The 21,184-nt window shown below is 37.2% G+C and overlaps 1 protein-coding gene and 1 long non-coding RNA gene across 2 annotated transcripts; one reads left to right on the forward strand and one right to left on the reverse strand.

Moving 5' to 3' along the window:
- The first annotated feature begins 376 nt into the window (after positions 1-376).
- On the forward strand, positions 377-3,021 carry LOC140008202 (uncharacterized). The gene is made up of 3 exons (XR_011815585.1): positions 377-556; positions 2,312-2,374; positions 3,007-3,021. It is a non-coding gene; the product is annotated as an uncharacterized lncRNA (long non-coding RNA).
- Positions 3,022-15,037: 12,016 nt separating this feature from the next.
- Positions 15,038-17,557, reverse strand: LOC113691616 (glucan endo-1,3-beta-glucosidase 8-like). The gene is made up of 2 exons (XM_027209841.2): positions 17,162-17,557; positions 15,038-16,446 (listed from the first exon to the last, which is right to left on the reverse strand). The coding sequence occupies exons 1-2, from the start codon at positions 17,503-17,505 to the stop codon at positions 15,279-15,281; spliced, it is 1,512 nt and encodes a 503-aa protein (XP_027065642.1). The 5' UTR covers positions 17,506-17,557; the 3' UTR covers positions 15,038-15,278.
- Between the last annotated feature and the right edge of the window lie 3,627 nt (positions 17,558-21,184).

Consider the following 21,184-nt stretch of genomic DNA (forward strand, 5'->3'; position numbering starts at 1 on the left):
ATCCTATTTTCAAAACTAAACCTTTAAGTTTAAATTAAATTCAACCAATTAATATTTTCGTGATTGTATGTGCATGCATGCATGTTTAGTACGGGGGTTCGAGTGACTAGTACCTTGGGTTAGTGTGCTTAAGTTTTAATTAAACTAAATTAGTGCATTAAGTGGATATTAAGTTAGTAAACCAATGGGCTAATTACATTGGATCAAGTAGAGTTGTAGTGTTGGGCCTTTAAGTTTTAATTTCATTAGAAGCCTAAGCCATAAACTCATTAATTACCCAAGCCCATGACCCATCTCTTGTTTTGCTTTACTATTAATAAACTTAGCTATTAAGTCAGTAGGACATAAGACAAAACAAACAAAGCCAACACCAAGAACAAGCTGCCGTGAGCTTGGAGAAGAAGAAGGGCAGCATCGGGTGAGCTAGGGGAAGAAAGAAGGAAGGAAAAAAAAAAAAGAAAGAAAGAGAATCATTGGGATTATTCATCGAACCTTGCTTGCAACCAACCAAGGGAACTTTGTTGGAGAGTTGGAGCTCAAGGATACATCTCCTCAAGTAAGTTTCAGTCACCAAAGCTGGACGTGGTTTAGCTCATGAACTTGTACTAATTTTGTTTCTTTTGGTGAATTGATGACCAAGTTTGTGTTATATGATGAATTGTTGGATTAATTTCTGTGTTTCATGCTTCAAGAGAATCGGCCAGCTAGGGTTATGATTAAAGATTTGAGGTAAACCACTTTCCTAACTCTTGATTCTTGTGGTAAAACTTATGATTGATGATTGGAAGTTGAATCTAACTAGCTAGGAACTGATTTGAATGGCTGGAAATTCGTTTGATTGGGTGGAATTTCAATGAACTTCAAGTATTCCTTTTCTGTCAAGATTTCTGTCCGAAATTAGTCTGAATATTCGAACATGTTGGGAGATGAATTAGCCTTAGCACAAAACATAAAAGTTGTAGATAATGATGTTTTATAGTTTCCTGCAAAATTTCAGCTCAATCGGAGTAACGTACCCTGTAAAAAGACCGAAATACCCCTGCTGCCCTGTTTCTGTCCGAAAATGAAAATCAGCCTCTGTAAGTGGTTAGTTTGACCAGGAATATTACCGAATTGGTTGATAATGTCTTCTTAAGAATTATAGCCTTGTATCTTATCTTTCAAATGACTTTGCAATTACCTGAATTGGAGTTGTGTGTGCTGAGATATGAGTGAATAAAGCAGGACTGCTAGTTGATTTCTGCAGTGAATTTCGAACTGGAAAATCTGGAGTTGTTTTGGTAAATTTGACCTCGTTATGGTGAGAACTGGACTGAGTGATCTTCATAAAAGTTGTAGGTCTTTGTCTTAGCTTTTCAACACCTCCAAGAACGGCTTAAACGGACTTTGGTAGCCTGCGATATGGCCATTTAAAGGTAGTACGGTTAATTAGCCGATTAGTTGGGAATTGGGAATTGGGAATTTGACTAGGTTACACTGCAATTTGGACTAAGTGGTCTTCATCAAAATTGTAGCCCTCTGTCTTAGCTTCGAAATGGTATAAATTACATTCCAATCCGATAAGCGTAGCTTCGGATGTGTCCGTTACGCAAAACCCGTCAAATCTGTCTTTTGTTAAACTTCATTCCCGCACATGTTGTTAGCTTGATTTTTGTACTTATATGACTTTGAGCCTATGGAATGGCTATTGAAATGAGATGATATTGTGTGTGACTTTGGGATTGATTGAGGAAAATAATGAAGCCATAAATGGCTGGAAAAATAGGTAAATACAAAGGGCGTGCTGCCCAAATTTTCGCTCGAGAGCTAAGTTTCTATTTGAATTTGTATATTTTCATTTGGCAAATACTATGACCATTTTCCATCTTAAAACATGATCATTCTTCAATTGGAAACTCCAAATGTTTACTTACTCTTACCCAAATAAAAAGGAGTGGTTTAGGATTTTCTTGGGTATTTTGTCCTCCCTTTTACATGAATTTCATTAAGACATTTAGTCTATAATATCTACTTGAATATGAGATGATTTTGAACCATATAAACGATCCCGAAAACAGTATTGCTTAGCCTATCTAGTTGGATTTCGACTTATCTTTGGTTCAAGTGTTTCCATTGGAAAATTTTATAACCCTTTTGAGTTGGGTTTTACGTTTCGACTATGAAACCCTAGTTATTTTTGTCCACGGGTCCAAATGTCCTCGTTTCACTTTAAAGTCTTTTATACGTTCTACTCATCAATTGTCGAGTTCTTTGATTTCACCTAATTATTTGTGTTAGATGAGCTGTAATATTCTTTCTTGTTTAATCTTAGGTTTTCTTGGTGACTAAAGATAATATCTGGAAGGATATTTTGCACGTTGTTTTGCGTATATAGGTGAGTGTTCCTTGTTTGTTATATTTCCTTGACTTATTGGCTTGTTATTATTGATTGATAATGTGTTAAGTGCTTTCAATGATTGTTAAAACGAGTTTTCTAGGCGAGTGTGTACTTTATCGCACTCGACCTAAATAAATGTGAAATTTTCAATGATTAAATGATTAAATGCTAGTTGCGCATGAATGTAAGCCGTTTGGCTGAACTGGACCTTGTCCTTCGTTACCGATCGACTTGAGCTAGAAGCGGATTCGGTTGGGCGATATGGTGACCCTGAGTGTGAACGTTGGTATACTCGAGTATTACCTTGTAGGTTGGTGGAGCCTGACCAACATCTAGGAGGGGGTGAATGAAATGAAACGAACGAACGAACGAGGGTTTTACTTACAAAAATGCATTTTCAAACAATTGGAGGAATAAGGGGAAATGTCAGGAGAACGAATGAACGAACGAAAGCATGGCTCCCTATGAGTTGTATCCTTTTAATGAATGTGTTATTATCGCTTTCCATTGTAAATGTTTCTTGAATTATTGATACTCTATGTTTAATGTATTGGATTGATTGTTTGGTTATGTGTTCGGAACCTCACTGAGCTTTTAGCTCATCCCTTTAGTTTTGTTTTTCTTAACAGGGAAGGCGAGCCAGGGCCGGAATTTTGGATAGACTAGCCTAGACTAGTTTCTTGGTTTTCTTTTGTAATGGTTCTCGCCCTAGTGCTTGGCACGGGTTGGATGTATGAAGAATTGAGAACCTTTGTATATTCGATATTTATACTCTAATGTACATAAGTTTTGCGTTAAGTTTTGGATTGTCGTTATATTTATTCCTGTGTTTTATTTCGATTTTAATTGTGAACTGAAGTGAACGACTGAGTTCTGGCGAGAGTTGGGTAGGCGGTCCGCCGAACTCTCTGGTTCGCCTTAGGGGGAGGTGGGGCTGTCACAAATAGAACATACTCTTTTGAATTGTAGGGAAGCTAAACTGATTTGGAAGTTAGCCCCTGTCCAATGGGAAGGAATGATGGAGCAACATGGGAGTTTTAGAAGTTGGTGGACATCAATCTCAGAAGCCAGGAACAGACCAGAAGGATGGCAACACATTTCTTTGTCTGTACATATTCTATGGCAAATATGGAAAGCTAGGAATGAGCTGGAATTTAATGGAAAGAAAAAGCAGCCTTGGAAGACAATACAAAAGGTGCACCAGGAATGGTTAGAGATAGTGGAACTAGATATAAAAGAAACTAAGAAGAGCACAGAGGAAACATCAGTTCTTCATCAACATATACCGTAGTTAGACTCAGAACATGGGACAGTGGAAGTGAGGATTGGAGTAACTTCTGATATGGCCAATCATGGGCTAGGCATTGGAATATGTGACAGCCCCACCTTCCCCTAAGGCGAACCAAAGGGGTTAGCGGACTGCCTGCCCAGCTCTCGCCAGGACTAACGGTTCAGTTTACGTCGATCTATTACGTTCCGGAACTTACCATTGCGCGCAAACAAGTCAAAATCACAAAATAAAAAAAAATGAAAATCGAAGCCGAAATTTATCCAAACCACGCCCAAGCATATATATACATTGGAAATCAACATTTACAAGCCAAACGGCAAACCAAGATATTCGTCTAGTTCATACATGTACCAAAAGCCATTTACACACCCAACATTGGTGGAAACAAAACACTTAGGGTTTTTACCCTCAAGGAGCTATTCAAAAATACATGTACAAGAGCTCAACTTGTCATCCAACTATCACAATCTTTTCCAAAAGTTTCATTTTCCTGTAAGGAAAACAAATAACACGGAATGAGCTAAAGCCCAGTGGTATACTACTACAATAGCAACCAATAGCATATAGCATAACCAATCACTTAAAGTACAGAAATAAACAATGGAGCAAAACGGTAAAAGGATACGGTCGGCTCTCAAGAGCCCATTTCCACGCTTGCAATCTTGATCCAACCTCATTGACTCTCCGTCAATGTTAAAAGTACCAAACCGTAGACCACCCTTTACTTCCAATCCTTCCACCCATCATACCCCAACCAGGCCCGCACTCCATTCAGTCATTTTGGGTAATACTCGAGTATACCGGAACCAAGGGTCTCAATACCACAAGGTTCCCCAGTACAGTCCCCGTGGCAATTCAATCTTCACGACCAAGCCCTCGCCGGCTCGATCCAATTGACTACCAAACGGAGTTGAGCTCAGTAATACAGTAAGGTCGTTGGACATCGTCCAAACAACACCAAATCAGTTTCCATAAAATGGAATGCAATAACTCATATATCAAGTTCAGTAAGAAAGTGAAACAGTGGACAATCAGTGATACTATCAAAAGAGGTGAGGGCGGTCAAGTACACACTCACCTTAATCAATTCCAATATCCAAGTAAGCCTTCAAGGCATCACATATACATTTAGCAAAGCCACATAATAACATTTAAGTGAGTAGTACACTCACCAAACAATTAAGTGCTATTTCATGCACTTCCGTCAGGAGAATGTCGTGAACCACCGTCACGCCCTAGAACACGTAAACAAATGCAATGAGACTCGATAGCGAGTCACAAAACAATGCCAATCACAACCCCAATAGGGTTTTGCAAACATATATAAGCATCATAGGAAACCAGAAATTAGGAAAAGGGCTTTAACTTAGGCCTTGATAAGAAAACCGGTTTTGACGTCATAATGCGGTAATGGCACAACTCTCACTACAATTATCGGGTGGGGGTGTAAGACCCACCGTTTCGAAGCTATGGGACAGGGCTACAACAATGTAGAAGGTCACTCAATCCAGTTCCTAACACAACTAGGTCAAATATACGAAATACTATACCAGAATTCCCAAAACAGGTTTGCAAAACGCAGAAAACTGTAATCGGTATATCTCCGTCCATACAAGTCCAAATGCCGAAATTCCAAAGGAATATGTTAGCTAAGACATTCATCTACATTTCATCAGAAGACACCAACTTCAAAATCCAAACCAATTCCAGTCAAAATAGCCAAATACAAACTCAGTTTTCGCATTCTGATCAAAGCAGAACAGCTACAGTAATTTCGTCATAACTCACTCTACACTAATCCAAATGCCCTGAAATTTTACAGGCACCTTATAAACATCAATACCTACAACTTTCATGTTTTGAGAAAAGTCCAATTCGGCCTGTAACCCTGTGATCTAAAACCGGACAGAATTGGGAAAAATAAGAACCCTAACTTTCCATTTTCCATCCAAATCCAAAATTGATTGCATTTATCACCAATTCACACCTCCTAGAGTCATTATAGTCCATTGCCAATCATCAAAGATGGCTACAACATCCATTTCATATTACACCAGAAAATTCATCATAAAATGGAAAACTTCACCAAAACTCTTCAAATCAAGAAATAAATCATATATTCCAACACTTATGCCACCATTAAGCACAAAATAACCATCATTAAGTATAAGGAAGTAGTAAAACATCACTTACCTAAGAACAAGAGGTGTAGAGAGGTTGGCCACCTTAGAGCTTCAAACAAACTTCACTACAACCCTTACTAGCACTAGAAGATAGGAGTTTATGGAGTGAAATCTAGTCTAAGCTTTTGTTTATGGAAGATTGAAGCTTATGGAAGCTTGAGAGTTGAGGAATTTTCTTCTTCTTTGAGAGAGAGAGGGCCGGCCAACACAAGGAAGAAAATGGTGAATTTTGTGAATTTTTGGAGATATTAACTAATTTTGGTCAAAAGTCAAAAATTGTGAATAGTAATTCTTAAAGTCCACCCAATAGGAAAGTGACACTTGTCACCTCCATTAATGCTTTCTTATCTTTTTTTTCTCTCTCACATCAATCACTTCACACACACTACTTATCTCTTAACACCCGATAAATTTTTCACAGTATCCGAAACTTAACCTTAATGGTCGAATTTTTCCGAACTTTTCGCACTAGTGGGTCCCACATCCAATATACATTCTTAATTTTCTAAAAATTCACCAATACTAGCAAAATCATCTTAAAACTATAACTGCTCATAAAATCCACTAATAAAATATTTCTAAGCCAGAAAATGCAGAAAACATGCAATTAAGGGGTAATAAACCCTAGGAAAAATATTAGGGTTTTACGGGTTCTCACACTCTCCCCCCCTTAAAAGAATTTCGTCCTCAAAATTCCTTATCATTGACTACTCCGGGATTAAATTGAGCTTTATACTTCGCTAACAGATCTGTGCCCCTTCACTGGCCAGGTTCAGTAAATTCTTACCTTCCACGTCCTCTAATGGGTCAAAAACTTGATGTTGTTCTAAGGAGTACACCCGAGAGGACACGTTCGATCCATCCTTGTCCCCCTTCGACTGGTCAGGGTGGGTCGTGGTTGGTGGCAGAGTCCCTTGCCTCTCGCGCAGGCGAGCTGGACAGTTAGCAATTTGATGGTCAGCACTCCCACAGAGCAAGCATTTTCCTCCTTTCCTCCAGCAGATATCCTCTGAGTGGTTTAATTTTCCGCAATACCCGCAGAGTCCGCGTGCTGTAGAAGTCGAACCTCCTCTTGACGGCCTCTCCGGTGACACTCCCAGCATCCTTACTCCTCCCGTTCCTCGTCCAAACTTGGGAGGGGTACTTTCATCCCCCTGCCCCGAACTACTTCCAGGAAATCCGCGTTTCTTAGCCTGGAAGTTTCGGACCTGCATTCGTGCACTTTCAACTCGTTGGGCTTTTTTCATTGCCTCGCTAAACGTAGCGATTTGAGCCGCCGCGAGGTCCTTCTGGATTTCTACGTTCAGGCCCTGGACAAATCGCCGTATTCTTCGTTGCTCGGTCAAGATCAACTCAGGCGCAAAATTGGATAAGCGGGTAAATTGACTTTCATATTCCGCCACAGTTTGAGCCCCTTGGCGGAGCCTAATGAACTCGTCCTCCTTCCTCTCCTGGACTAGAGGAGGGAAAAACTTGGCATTAAATTCTCGGATGAAATTCACCCAAGTCCTAGGCGTCTGCTCCCGCTCCCATTTCTGTCTAATTACGTTCCACCAGGAACGGGCCGCTCCCTCAAGTTGAAACACGGCGAAAGTCACCTGCCGTTCATCGGGGTAGTGTAGGGCTGCAAATATGTCAACCATCTTTTCAAGCCATCTCTCAGCAACGTCCGGGTCGGGTTCCCCAACAAACTTTGGCGGAGCGAACTTTTGAAACCGTTCGAGAGCTCTATCTTCGCTCTCGATATGATGGCCAGGGTTTCCGGGGTTAGGGTTTGGATTTTGGCCCTGTTGTTGCACCACTTGTGCGAGCAAGTCTGTCATTTGCTGCATAGCAGCAGCTATCTGTACATTAGGGTTTACTTGCGGTTCCAGATTGGGTCCAGTAGAGGTTTCCCCCGTACCCCTAACCGGTGTGGGTTGCCTAGTTCTGCGTCCACGGCCTCGACCACTCCGAGTGCCTTCCATCAATCTAAGTCAATCTAGGTCACCAAATAAATATACTGTTAAAGGGCACCTAACCCTCCTTTCCGTAGCACCAGACAGGAACAATGAAACAAGAATAAGCAACTCAAACATTTACTGCGAAGAGCATCTAAACACATAACACGTATACATAGATCACATAACCAGGTTAAGCAATCATACGGAACAGTCAGTCAAGTACATATAAAGTCATTGCATGAAACAATAGGGTCCTCAAAAATACTTTGAACAACTAGGTCACAAGTGCAAAAGAACTCACGAAAAGCTTTTCCCCTTCTAGGGCTTCGTCCAATATTTATATCTTAATCAAGGTCGATCACGCTTAACCATACCCGAACAAACCACACGAAGTTCCATAGAATCGTCTTTTTAGTTCACCAAATCCTTTCTAACCTAGGCCTTCATATCTTTCGTATCCGGGCGCAAGAATCTCGTCTAAAATAATTCACATCTCGAGCCGGCCGGTCCCAAGAGTAAACCATCCTTATTAAAGATTCCTACCCGACATACATACCTAGCTTCCACGAGTCCCATGATAATGATTCGTACACTTATCACATGCCCGGTTCATAACTTACGCTCAAACGAGCACTTAGACATATTCATGAAATTAGGACCACAACACCACTTGGCCCAGTCTCACTCCGCGCAAAGACCACGCGAAGTGACTCTGATACCACCTGTGATAGCCCCACCTTCCCCTAAGGCGAACCAAAGGGGTTAGCGGACTGCCTGCCCAGCTCTCGCCAGGACTAACGGTTCAGTTTACGTCGATCTATTACGTTCCGGAACTTACCATTGCGCGCAAACAAGTCAAAATCACAAAATAAAAAAAAAATGAAAATCGAAGCCGAAATTTATCCAAACCACGCCCAAGCATATATATACATTGGAAATCAACATTTACAAGCCAAACGGCAAACCAAGATATTCGTCTAGTTCATACATGTACCAAAAGCCATTTACACACCCAACATTGGTGGAAACAAAACACTTAGGGTTTTTACCCTCAAGGAGCTATTCAAAAATACATGTACAAGAGCTCAACTTGTCATCCAACTATCACAATCTTTTCCAAAAGTTTCATTTTCCTGTAAGGAAAACAAATAACACGGAATGAGCTAAAGCCCAGTGGTATACTACTACAATAGCAACCAATAGCATATAGCATAACCAATCACTTAAAGTACAGAAATAAACAATGGAGCAAAACGGTAAAAGGATACGGTCGGCTCTCAAGAGCCCATTTCCACGCTTGCAATCTTGATCCAACCTCATTGACTCTCCGTCAATGTTAAAAGTACCAAACCGTAGACCACCCTTTACTTCCAATCCTTCCACCCATCATACCCCAACCAGGCCCGCACTCCATTCAGTCATTTTGGGTAATACTCGAGTATACCGGAACCAAGGGTCTCAATACCACAAGGTTCCCCAGTACAGTCCCCGTGGCAATTCAATCTTCACGACCAAGCCCTCGCCGGCTCGATCCAATTGACTACCAAACGGGGTTGAGCTCAGTAATACAGTAAGGTCGTTGGACATCGTCCAAACAACACCAAATCAGTTTCCATAAAATGGAATGCAATAACTCATATATCAAGTTCAGTAAGACAGTGAAACAGTGGACAATCAGTGATACTATCAAAAGAGGTGAGGGCGGTCAAGTACACACTCACCTTAATCAATTCCAATATCCAAGTAAGCCTTCAAGGCATCACATATACATTTAGCAAAGCCACATAATAACATTTAAGTGAGTAGTACACTCACCAAACAATTAAGTGCTATTTCATGCACTTCCGTCAGGAGAATGTCGTGAACCACCGTCACGCCCTAGAACACGTAAACAAATGCAATGAGACTCGATAGCGAGTCACAAAACAATGCCAATCACAACCCCAATAGGGTTTTGCAAACATATATAAGCATCATAGGAAACCAGAAATTAGGAAAAGGGCTTTAACTTAGGCCTTGATAAGAAAACCGGTTTTGACGTCATAATGCGGTAATGGCACAACTCTCACTACAATTATCGGGTGGGGGTGTAAGACCCACCGTTTCGAAGCTATGGGACAGGGCTACAACAATGTAGAAGGTCACTCAATCCAATTCCTAACACAACTAGGTCAAATATACGAAATACTATACCAGAATTCCCACAACAGGTTTGCAAAACGCAGAAAACTGTAATCGGTATATCTCAGTCCATACAAGTCCAAATGCCGAAATTCCAAAGGCATATGTTAGCTAAGACATTCATCTACATTTCATCAGAAGACACCAACTTCAAAATCCAAACCAATTCCAGTCAAAATAGCCAAATACAAACTCAGTTTTCGCATTCTGATCAAAGCAGAACAGCTACAGTAATTTCGTCATAACTCACTCTACACTAATCCAAATGCCCTGAAATTTTACAGGCACCTTATACACATCAATACCTACAACTTTCATGTTTTGAGCAAAGTCCAATTCGGCCTCTAACCCTGTGATCTAAAACCGGACAGAATTGGGAAAAATAAGAACCCTAACTTTCCATTTTCCATCCAAATCCAAAATTGATTGCATTTATCACCAATTCACACCTCCTAGAGTCATTATAGTCCATTGCCAATCATCAAAGATGGCTACAACATCCATTTCATATTACACCAGAAATTCATCATAAAATGGAAAACTTCACCAAAACTCTTCAAATCAAGAAATAAATCATATATTCCAACACTTATGCCACCATTAAGCACAAAATAACCATCATTAAGTATAAGGAAGTAGTAAAACATCACTTACCTAAGAACAAGAGGTGTAGAGAGGTTGGCCACCTTAGAGCTTCAAACAAACTTCACTACAACCCTTACTAGCACTAGAAGATAGGAGTTTATGGAGTGAAATCTAGTCTAAGCTTTTGTTTATGGAAGATTGAAGCTTATGGAAGCTTGAGAGTTGAGGAATTTTCTTCTTCTTTGAGAGAGAGAGGGCCGGCCAACACAAGGAAGAAAATGGTGAATTTTGTGAATTTTTGGAGATATTAACTAATTTTGGTCAAAAGTCAAAAATTGTGAATAGTAATTCTTAAAGTCCACCCAATAGGAAAGTGACACTTGTTACCTCCATTAATGCCTTCTTATCTTTCTTTTCTCTCTCACATCAATCACTTCACACACTACTTATCTCTTAACACCCGATAAATTTTTCACAGTATCCGAAACTTAACCTTAATGGCCGAATTTTTCCGAACTTTTCGCACTAGTGGGTCCCACATCCAATATACATTCTTAATTTTCTAAAAATTCACCAATACTAGCAAAATCATCTTAAAACTATAACTGCTCATAAAATCCACTAATAAAATATTTCTAAGCCAGAAAATGCAGAAAACATGCAATTAAGGGGTAATAAACCCTAGGAAAAATATTAGGGTTTTACGGGTTCTCACAGAATAAGTCTGAGACAAGGTGATCAAGGATTCCACCGAGGTTGGGCCATACGGGCTAGAAGTTCAGGATCAAACCTGGTGGATGAAGCAATTGCACTTAAATTGGCAATGTGTAAGGCTGCCGCAGTGCTACTAACGGAAGTGAAATTCCAAGTGCAAAGTCCTTAACTCAACTATATCCTCACAAACAGAGTAAGTGACATTCGACTAGCTACTGTGGTTGATGACATTACTCAACTAAGAGATTTGTTTCATATGTGCTCCTTTTGCCTAGTTAGAAAATATAAGACTCAACTAAGCTCCAAGCTTAGCATTCATGCCTTAGGCATTATTTTGGATGAGGAATTTTGGTTTCCTTAGTGGTAAAATCGCCGCTTGTAAAGTTCAATCGAGCCTTTGCTCGCACTTGTAAAGTTTTTGTCAAGTAATACAAGTACTTATCATTTCGAAAAAAAGGGACTAATCTCACACCTCAAATTATAAATCCAACACCTATCACCTACCACCTTCCTTGAACAGAAAAGGATCTGGCCAACCACTAGTGATGCCTATGCCAAAAGCAACCCTATACTCCAATGGCATTAAGAATAGATAAACTAATCTCTGTGACAAACAACCACCGATACTTGTAAATCAAACAAAAATGAAACCAAATGAAGATATAAGATTCTATTGTGTAACAGACATAATAGCATAACCCAAATTCGTTCCTTTTTTCTCTTTTAACCATAGCCCATTAATCTCATTTCCCCCCCTATCACAACTATTTTCATGATCTCCATCTAATTTGACCATGAAATTTTCATTTGTTCCATCAATTTGTAATTTTGGAAATTTTGATTCTTTAATGTATGCAAATTATAATACGAGAAGAAATAAACAAGATGAGCTGATAGTTAAGTACCACAGAAAGAGAAAAGTAAACAAGAAATAAATACTTCAGGTAGGTTTGCATAGTGGTGTAGTTGATGGGTGGAAGAGGGTTATAAGCAGAAAGGAGGGAATCATAAGAGGTAGAAAAAAAGGAGGGAAAGAGAAAAGAAACTATTGTTAATTAAAGTAGGGTTAAGGATAATGACGAGTTGTTGCAGGTTTTTATTTTTCTTTTACTTTTGGTTTGGTTTTTGTGTCCCACATATGTGATAAATTATCTATTAAATAGAGAGTATTGTAGTCATTTTATTGAATTGAGGGAGGTCAGTGTAATTTTCTAAAATTGGAGGGAGCCAAGTGATATTATCAGAAACCTCAAGGGAGGTTTCTGAAATTATCTCTTGGCAAAATTAGCACCTGACTTCCCTGTTAATTGGTCTTCCTCTGGCTATTGGACAAACTATTAAAAGATCCCTTTTCGTGTGATCTATGTAGAAATTTGGGGAAAAAAAATTGAGCATCTTCTTCGTAGAGTGACTTGGACATTTTCTAACATGTAGAAAATGTCATAGCGCAAAATTCATAAATTGTAAATGACTTGTGTACATGGACGAACTAGGCAATAGATTTTCCACCTTTAAAAATTTTTTTTCTAAAATGGTATTTTCAAGTTTATACTTTTGAGCCATAAAAACATAAGAATATTTTATATTATATATTCATATTGAGACATGTTAAAGTTTGTCTCCCATTATTAAAAAAATTAGAGTTGGCAAAGGAGTCTATGGGACAAAAAAAGGGCAAATTATACTTTATCCCCATGTAGTTTAGTATTTTTTTATATAACTCCCCCATAATTTCAAAAGTTATACATAACCCCCTTATGATTTGGATTAAAGCGTCAAAATGACCGAAATAGTCATTCGTAATGGAACTTTTAAAAATGTTGAAATTACTCTTATAAATAGAAGACACACTAACCCGTATGATTTTTATGTTTTACTATATAACCTCTTTATGATTTAATACTTTATCATATAACCCCCTTATGGTTTTCAAAATATACACATAACCTTTCTTGGTTAATAAATAATTTTTAACTTTACATAAGGGTATTTTTGATATTTTAAGTGATTTCGTTACGAATGATCATTTTTGTCATTTTGACTTTTTAATCCAAACCATGAAGAGATTGTGTATAGCTTCCGAAACTATAGGGGGATTATGTTAAAAACCACTAAATCACACGGGAGTAAAGTGTAATTTGTCAAAAAAATAAAAATCGTTATCCCCGTCGAAGTAAGTTTTATATTTCCGTCCAAGTGTACAGCTTAGGTCACGTAGAAAATTTGCAGTGCAAAGTTTCTAAATAGAAGTTTTGATGTTAAGTGAAACATGATACGCATTTATTCATGATATCTAGTATACTAAGATATTCCATAAAGAAACATGAGAAAGAAAACCCAAAAAAAAAAAAAAATTACCCATCTTCTTCATGGATTGACTTGGTTAATTTCCGACATGTAAAAGTGAAATAATGCAAAGTTTTTTTTTTTTTTTTTTTAAGAAATAGCGCAAAGTTCATGAACGGTGACTTTGGTAGCATAGGAAATGTACATAATCTGTGGTGCAAATTTGGAAATCAAAGTTTTGAAGTTGAAGTGAAACATTAGAGGCATGAATTGACAATAGTCATTTACCATTAATTAATATATATTTAAGATAAAACCATGATTTGTTAAAAAAAAAAAAAGAAGAAGGATTGATAAACTCAGAGTCTCGAAGGAATATGCTACCTGATCTAGAGGCCTCATCAAAATAATAATAATAATATAGATACATAAAGGTCAAGAAGACTTTGGTCTAATAATTAAGGTTAAAAATTTAAGATTTAGATATTTTGCATTTAAATTTCCTACCTCTCCTTGTTTTTTAAATCTCACCCCTCCCCTATTGAAAAAAAAATTATAAAAAAAAGGATAGGTAAAGCCATAGGCTTAACTAAATAAACAACAAATAATTGAATAATCTTACACCAAATTATCAAATGTTTTTCTGAGGAAGAATTAATCATTGAAAACGATCAATTTTCTACTCAGGAAAGTATTAATAAAAATTGGCCAACGGAATTTATAATCGTAGCTGTGCAGGCATTGTGACTAATGCCAGAATCATGGCCAAGGTTGAGTAACCTTAAACTAGAGGTGGCAAATCAACCCATTTAACTAGATTTACCCATACCCGCCCATGAATAGATGGGTATGGGTATCTTAAATTTTTGTATATGGGTATAAATGGGTTACCCAATAATACCCATTTAATAAATGGGTATTATTGGGTAACCCATCAAACCCAATTAACCCATTTAAAATTCTCTTCCCCCCAAGTCTCTTCTTTTCCCCTACCATCTTTTTTTTCAAATTTTTCATTTTGTCATGATGCTAACATTATTATTATTATTATTATTATTATTTGTTGGTTTTATCTTATTATTTTATTTTTTCTTAGTTTGTTAACTTGCTCATTTTTTAGCATTACCAATTTATGATAAATTTTAGCCTATTTTCTTATCTTTATAAAATGAAAATTTAAATTTATATATGAAAAAAATGTTAGGGGTTCAAAATTTTTGGATTAAGTTTTTATATTAATTTTTATAGTACTTAATTCAAATTTTATATTCGTATTATTCAATTATTAAATAATAAGTAATTTTGTGACATAGAGTATAAATGAAAAAAATTGGTAATTAAGTTTATTGAACATTATAAGTAAATATTTAAAACTAATGATGGGTACAAAGAGTGGTATAAATTGATAACTTAGTTTGCAAAAATGAATTTAAATGAGTTTACAAAAAATTAAAATAAATGAGTTATAAATGGGTAATTGGGTTACCTAATTCATTTTTTGACTTACCCATTTATACCCATCTAATTAAATAGGTATAAATGAGTTGACTTACTTATACCCATTACCCATTTTACCCAACCCAAACCCGTCTAAGTCACCCATTTTGACACCTCTACCTTAAACTTAATTATCAAATGTTTTTCTGAAGAAGCAGTAAACATCGACAATGATCAATTTTCTTCTCAGGAAAATATTAACAAAAATTGGCCTATAAAATTCATAATCGCAGCTGTGCAAGCATTGTGGCGAATGCCAGAATCGTGGCCAAGGTCCCTGGAAGAGAAGTGGAAGCGGCACTCTTTCCTTGTTCATGGGATGAAGAATGTGCACCATGCGCGGGACTAGTACTAGTACTTGGAGCAATCTGAATTGTAAAGTTGCAATTTGGCACGGATGGATCCTGTGTGGTTACTGTTGCAAGCCCCTTAAAATCACAGCTAGTGTTGGATTGATTCTGAATCTGGAAATATGAATTGAATACATATGAAGCCTTCTGTTTAGCATCCAAGAAATTGCAGGATGATCCATCCTGGATTGGGGTGCAGTCACCGCCATTGTTGCAAGCATAGTTCATGTTGTCTGCCAGGTTAGCATCAGTTGGTGCATCTCCCTTAAGTACACACCATTTCTTGGGGAGATACTGCACATCCTTTGCAGCAACTAGAGTCTTGTTTTCGCCTTTACCTGACAAATCAAGAGGGAATTTAGGTTGTCCATCGTACTTAAAGATTCCCCAACTACGCTCGAAATTCCCGGGAAGAGTGCTTTTTTTATCTTCATCGAAAAGTCCGAATAGGTATGTTTCCAGGTATCCAGGTCGAAGAGGGCTGCCTTTGTTGGAAGCAAGATGCTTGATGAGTCCTTGGAGAAACCTCTGGGCCAACGTCACATTTGCGTTTGTGTCCCCGTCAGTTGGCCATCCGATCTCTCCTACAATGATTGGCATGTCGGAATATCCTTCAACCTTCAGGGCTGAAACCAATGTGTCCATGTTGGCATCCAGGACATTGGTGTATTGGATTTTGCCATCAACAAGTGGTGTGGCTCCATCAAAGAAAGCATATTCCAGAGGGAAATCTTTGGCGAAATAGAGACTCAGGAAAGGGTAGATATTTACGATAAATGGTGCATTGTTGGCACTTAGAATCTTGAGAATATCTCTTATCTTATCTGCTATATCTGGCCTGAATATCCCAGCTGAAGGGACTGGATTATATAAAGGAGACATGTAGACATCACCATTGAAAGGAATACTTGCTTTGGTAGTCTTTCCAACTCCTGCTTCATTGAGAGCATCCTGAATGTTCTTGAGTGCTGGTGCAGTGACGCCTGTGAATTTGTCCCCGTAGGCCTGGAGGAAAGGTTCATTGCCAACAGCTACAATTCTGCATTAAGAAGATGGGAAAAAAAAAAGAACAAATCAACATTCCCTTGCACATCGTCTTTAATTTTCCCAAGTGTTTTAGGCTTAATCTTTTGGAGATTCATTAGATTTTGGAATGTTGCCCTACTGAAATCTTCAGTGAGAAAGGAAAGCTGTAAGGGTTGAATCCTACAAGAGTATGATAACAAAATTGGCGATTTTTAGGCAATAGAGTATAAACCTGTAAGTCATTAATTGATTTACAAAATTTAGAAACTGCGCAAAATATTTTTAAAAAAAAGTAAAAAATACTTTAAAATAGGATACATAAAAGACTAGAGAAATATTTGTTCGTCAAAGATTGGGAAAGTGATCCTGTTTTATAGAGTTTGAAGAACTTAAAATCTCTAAGCAACATGTTGCCAAATATATTGTCAAAACAAATGGTATATTTTGTATCTACAAGTTCAGGAAAAAAAGAAATTTATTCTAGAATTATTTGTTTTTTAAGAATCATCTTTAGAATTTGGAAAAATTCTAGAAAGTGCAAGACAAATTGAAGCAAAATAAAAAAATCTCACATAAATTGTCAAAATGAAAGAAAGAACTCTTAAACAGCTTGCAACTCAGAATTGATCTCACATAAATTGGGAGCCTAGAGAAAAAAATTAATTCCATTTAAGGCCTATTTTTCACGAGAAACAATCCATGTAAATTCCAACGATGAGGAATCTTACGTGATGTTAACACCATCCTTGGAGTTAACATTGTATGGGATGACATTTTTATGTACCCAATCCTTGGCTTTTGTAGGGTCACCCAAATCAGCAAGCTCAAGATTAGTAGCTGCAATCATAACTTCAAGGCCAGAGCCAGCCAAGGCCTTAAGGATGGTCGGATCCGCATCAAAAAGTTTCACTTTTTGAATCCCATTGTCCTTCAACAGTTGAATTACTGTTTCTGGAGCCAACTTGTGAGATGACACAGTCCCCCAATTCACCCCTAAACCTTCGACACATGCATTGTTAAAAATCCCAATAAATAATAACAATGCACTAAAAGTTTGCCACCCCCTTGACATCTTTTTTTGACCTTTTTGGGCGTAAAAGGGCAAAGGGGGGGGGGGTGTTGGGATGTTAGTGATCCTGTTCTTGCAGGTTAGGAAGGCACTCAAAAAAGTTGATCACTACTAACTGTTTCACAAAACAAAAAATGTTTTCAGGTGCTTTTTATAAGGCAAATCTGAGCAGAATGAGGAGAAATTGGTTATCTAATTTAGGGTTTTATGAGTTGGATGGACATCATGCAACTCTTTCCTCCTCAGTTTCCGGTAAGACAAGTCTCTCTTGGGCGTATGGACCCTTGTTTTTGTGCATGGTCCTTTCATGCATATTGTCTTTGGTCTAAGAACCACGCCCGAAGACTATAAATATTCACAACCATGAATTAATTATGGGGATACTTTTTGTTTTTGGTTTTTGGTGGGGAAGCAATTATGGAATTTTCTATTTTTGACCACTAAGAAAAGCCAAGAATAGAAAGTGAAGGAGCCAACTTGATTTCCTAAACAAAAACTAAGTACGAAACAAATATACGTTGCATTGGTTCAGTAGATTCGGACGCACGAACTTAGGAAACAATAGATATACATTTGGTGGCAATCAAACTTTGAGCTAAATCCAACATTTTAGCGGCTTAATCACACAAAAAATTTCTTTTATTAAGAACTTTGTGGTAAGTTGGACAATGCTTAGACCAATTTGGTTTTTTGATATTTTTTCTTCTCAATGGACTGAGGTCAATACTGCTTCTCCTTTCCTACTTGTTACCACACTTAGAATAAATTGTTAATATAGTTATTCAGGTCATCCTTTTCAAATTGTTGTAATTGTTTGCTTTAATATTTTCAAAAGTAATTAATAATAAATTTATGGATTAAAAGTCCCATGACCTGTTACATCCTTTGCATTTTACAGGCAAAACTGTTCTAATAGACATTTTACACCCTTAGTCAATTAAAATATGGTGAAAAAATTTACTCCATTCAAGCAATTGATTAAACAACCAATTTAACCTCCATTAAAAGTGTAATGGGAAAGTAACAAAAATACCCTTTTAATGGGGAAAAATGCTGCTTTAAATAGACTATTTTTCATTTATACCAAAAGTTTAATTGAAAACACATAAAAATAGAAGCAAAATTTATAATTTTGGTTCCCAATCTATCACCCATGTGCATATTTAGTTCTCAATCTATTTCTCAAAGTAAATGTGGTCTCCAATCTATTCAATTTCGCACAAAAATGGGCAAGTGATAGATTTCGTTCAATTTGTAGCAGAAATTATGGCTCATGTGCCGTGACTTAAAAGTGTTTCTTTTTTTTTTAAGTCATAAAATGCTTAAAAATTGGAGTTTATTTCCACAATGACCTCATTCTTTAAAACTATTCCCAAACTAATGCACTTTCAAAATATATTCCCTTGTTAACCAACTTGTTGCCATGTGGAGTTTGAGTATGGAAAGTATTCACATTTTCATCTTATATTAAGAGGTACAATCCACATCAATAGATTTTTAATAACTTTTCAATAGTTCAAATTTTGCTACTTATGTACAATCTTAAAGATAAATAAAAATATTTCTCTATCTATTATTGAGTTAATTAGTGTTTCTCACATTAGATTGGCTCATATAGCGTGTTAATTTTGATACTAACACTGACCTAGTTATCTTTTCTCTCACCTATTTTTTTGGGATATATTCTCTTTTGATAAGTCAAAAAATGCAAGAGAATTTTTTTTTCAAATTTTCTTTCCGCTTATAGTGGAATTTTTATAGTTCACGTAAACTATGATTATTATGTATCTTGAAATGTTTACTCGTACTTCAAACAATTTGAGTTTCTGCAAACTTCTTAAAATTTACAAAGTTAGGAGACTACCGTATAAAAAATTACAACTGTAAGGACCCAAAAATTTTCACATTTTCTCAGCATTATTTTATTACTTTGACTATATTTTATACTTTCCTTGAAAATATTAAATTTTCTATGCATTTATACAAGTAAGTACAGTTTTAAAATCATCTTCCTAGTATGAGTTAGTGTACGTTGAGTTTGAAGTGTATTTTGGACGCGGGACCCGCTAGTGCGGTAAATGCGATATATTTTGGCAACTTGTTGGAGTTTTGTATTAAGTGATATTATTTTACAAGGTGCTAAGAGATAATTAGAAATTACCTATATGAATTAGTATTAGAGAGACAAAGAGATAAGCTTAAAACCCTAAAAGGAGCCAAGTGTCACTATGCTATTAGAAGTTGGACTTTTGACCAAGGTTGGTAACTTTACTAAAATCAGATTTTTGACCAAAATTCATTCATTTTCTTGTCTCCTTTGGCTGGAATTAGTGAGAGAGAAACCAAGAGAGTTCTTCATCTTCCACTTCAATTTCTTGCCCAAATCTTGAGTTTCAATCGATTAATTTGCAAACTACTCCATAAAACTTACTTTCCAAATAGTTTCTAAGGTGTTTGTGGAGTTATTTTTGGAGGACAAAGCCTAAACTACCATCTTTCATAGGGAGATAAGGTATTTTGCCAAGAACCTCTTCTTTACTTCAATTAATTGCTTATTAGTGGTTTTTAGTTGCTTTAGATGTTGTTTTGTGGAAGATTAGCACTTGAATGCATGAATTCCAGCTTGGATGATAACCTGCCCTGCTTTTGGCTGGTTCTATTTCACCTTGTTAGAGGCCGAACTAGCCTTACCACAAAACATAAAAGTTGTAGAGAATGATGTTTTATAGTTGCCTACAAAGTTTCAGCTCAATCGGAGCAACGTAGCCTATGAAAAGATAGAAATACCCCTGCTGCCCTGTTTCTGTCCGAAAATGAAAACCAGCCTCTGTAAGTGGTTAGTTTGACCAGGAATATTACTGAATTGATTGATGATGTCTTCTTAAGAATTATATACTTGTATCTTAGCTTTCAAATGGCTTTGGAATTACCTGAATTGGAGTTGTGTGTGCTGAGATTTGAGTGAATAACGCAGGACTGCTAGTTGATTTCTGCAGTGAATTTCGAACTGGAAAATCTGGAGTTGTTTTGGTAAATTTGACCTAGTTAGTGAGAACTGGACTGAGTGGTCTTCATGAAAGTTGTAGGTCTTTGTCTTAGCTTTTCAACGCCTCCAAGAACGCCTTAAACGGACTTTGGTAGCCTGCGATATGGCCATTTAAAGGTAGTACGGTTAATTAGCCGATTAGTTGGAACTTGGTTTTGGGAATTGGGAATTTGACTAGGTTACACTAGAATTTAGACTAAGTGGTCTTCATCACAATTGTAGCCCTCTGTCTTAGATTCGAAACGGTATAAATTACATCCCAATCCGATATGCGTAGCTTCGGATGTATCCGTTATGTAAAACCCGTCAAATCTGTCTTTTGTTAAACTTCATTTCCGCACATGTTCACTACAAGAAAATTGGTCATCAGTGACAACTTTTCTCTGTGACGAAAAAAAGTTGTCACAAAAGTAGATCCTTTATTGACAACTTTCTATCTCGTCACAAACCTCTAATGGGAGCCAACTCAGAAAAGTCATCACTAGCAAATTCCCGCCAAGATTTAGCAAGAGCGCGGGAGTGTTTAGAACACATAATAGTGACGACATTAAGAACATCATCACTATTGCTTGGCCTATTTACGGACGACTTTTTGTTGTCGTCACTGATCACTAAAAAAAAAAAATTATTAGTGAC

This window comes from Coffea arabica, chromosome 6c (assembly GCF_036785885.1).
Source record: "Coffea arabica cultivar ET-39 chromosome 6c, Coffea Arabica ET-39 HiFi, whole genome shotgun sequence".
Classification (NCBI taxonomy): domain Eukaryota; kingdom Viridiplantae; phylum Streptophyta; class Magnoliopsida; order Gentianales; family Rubiaceae; genus Coffea; species Coffea arabica.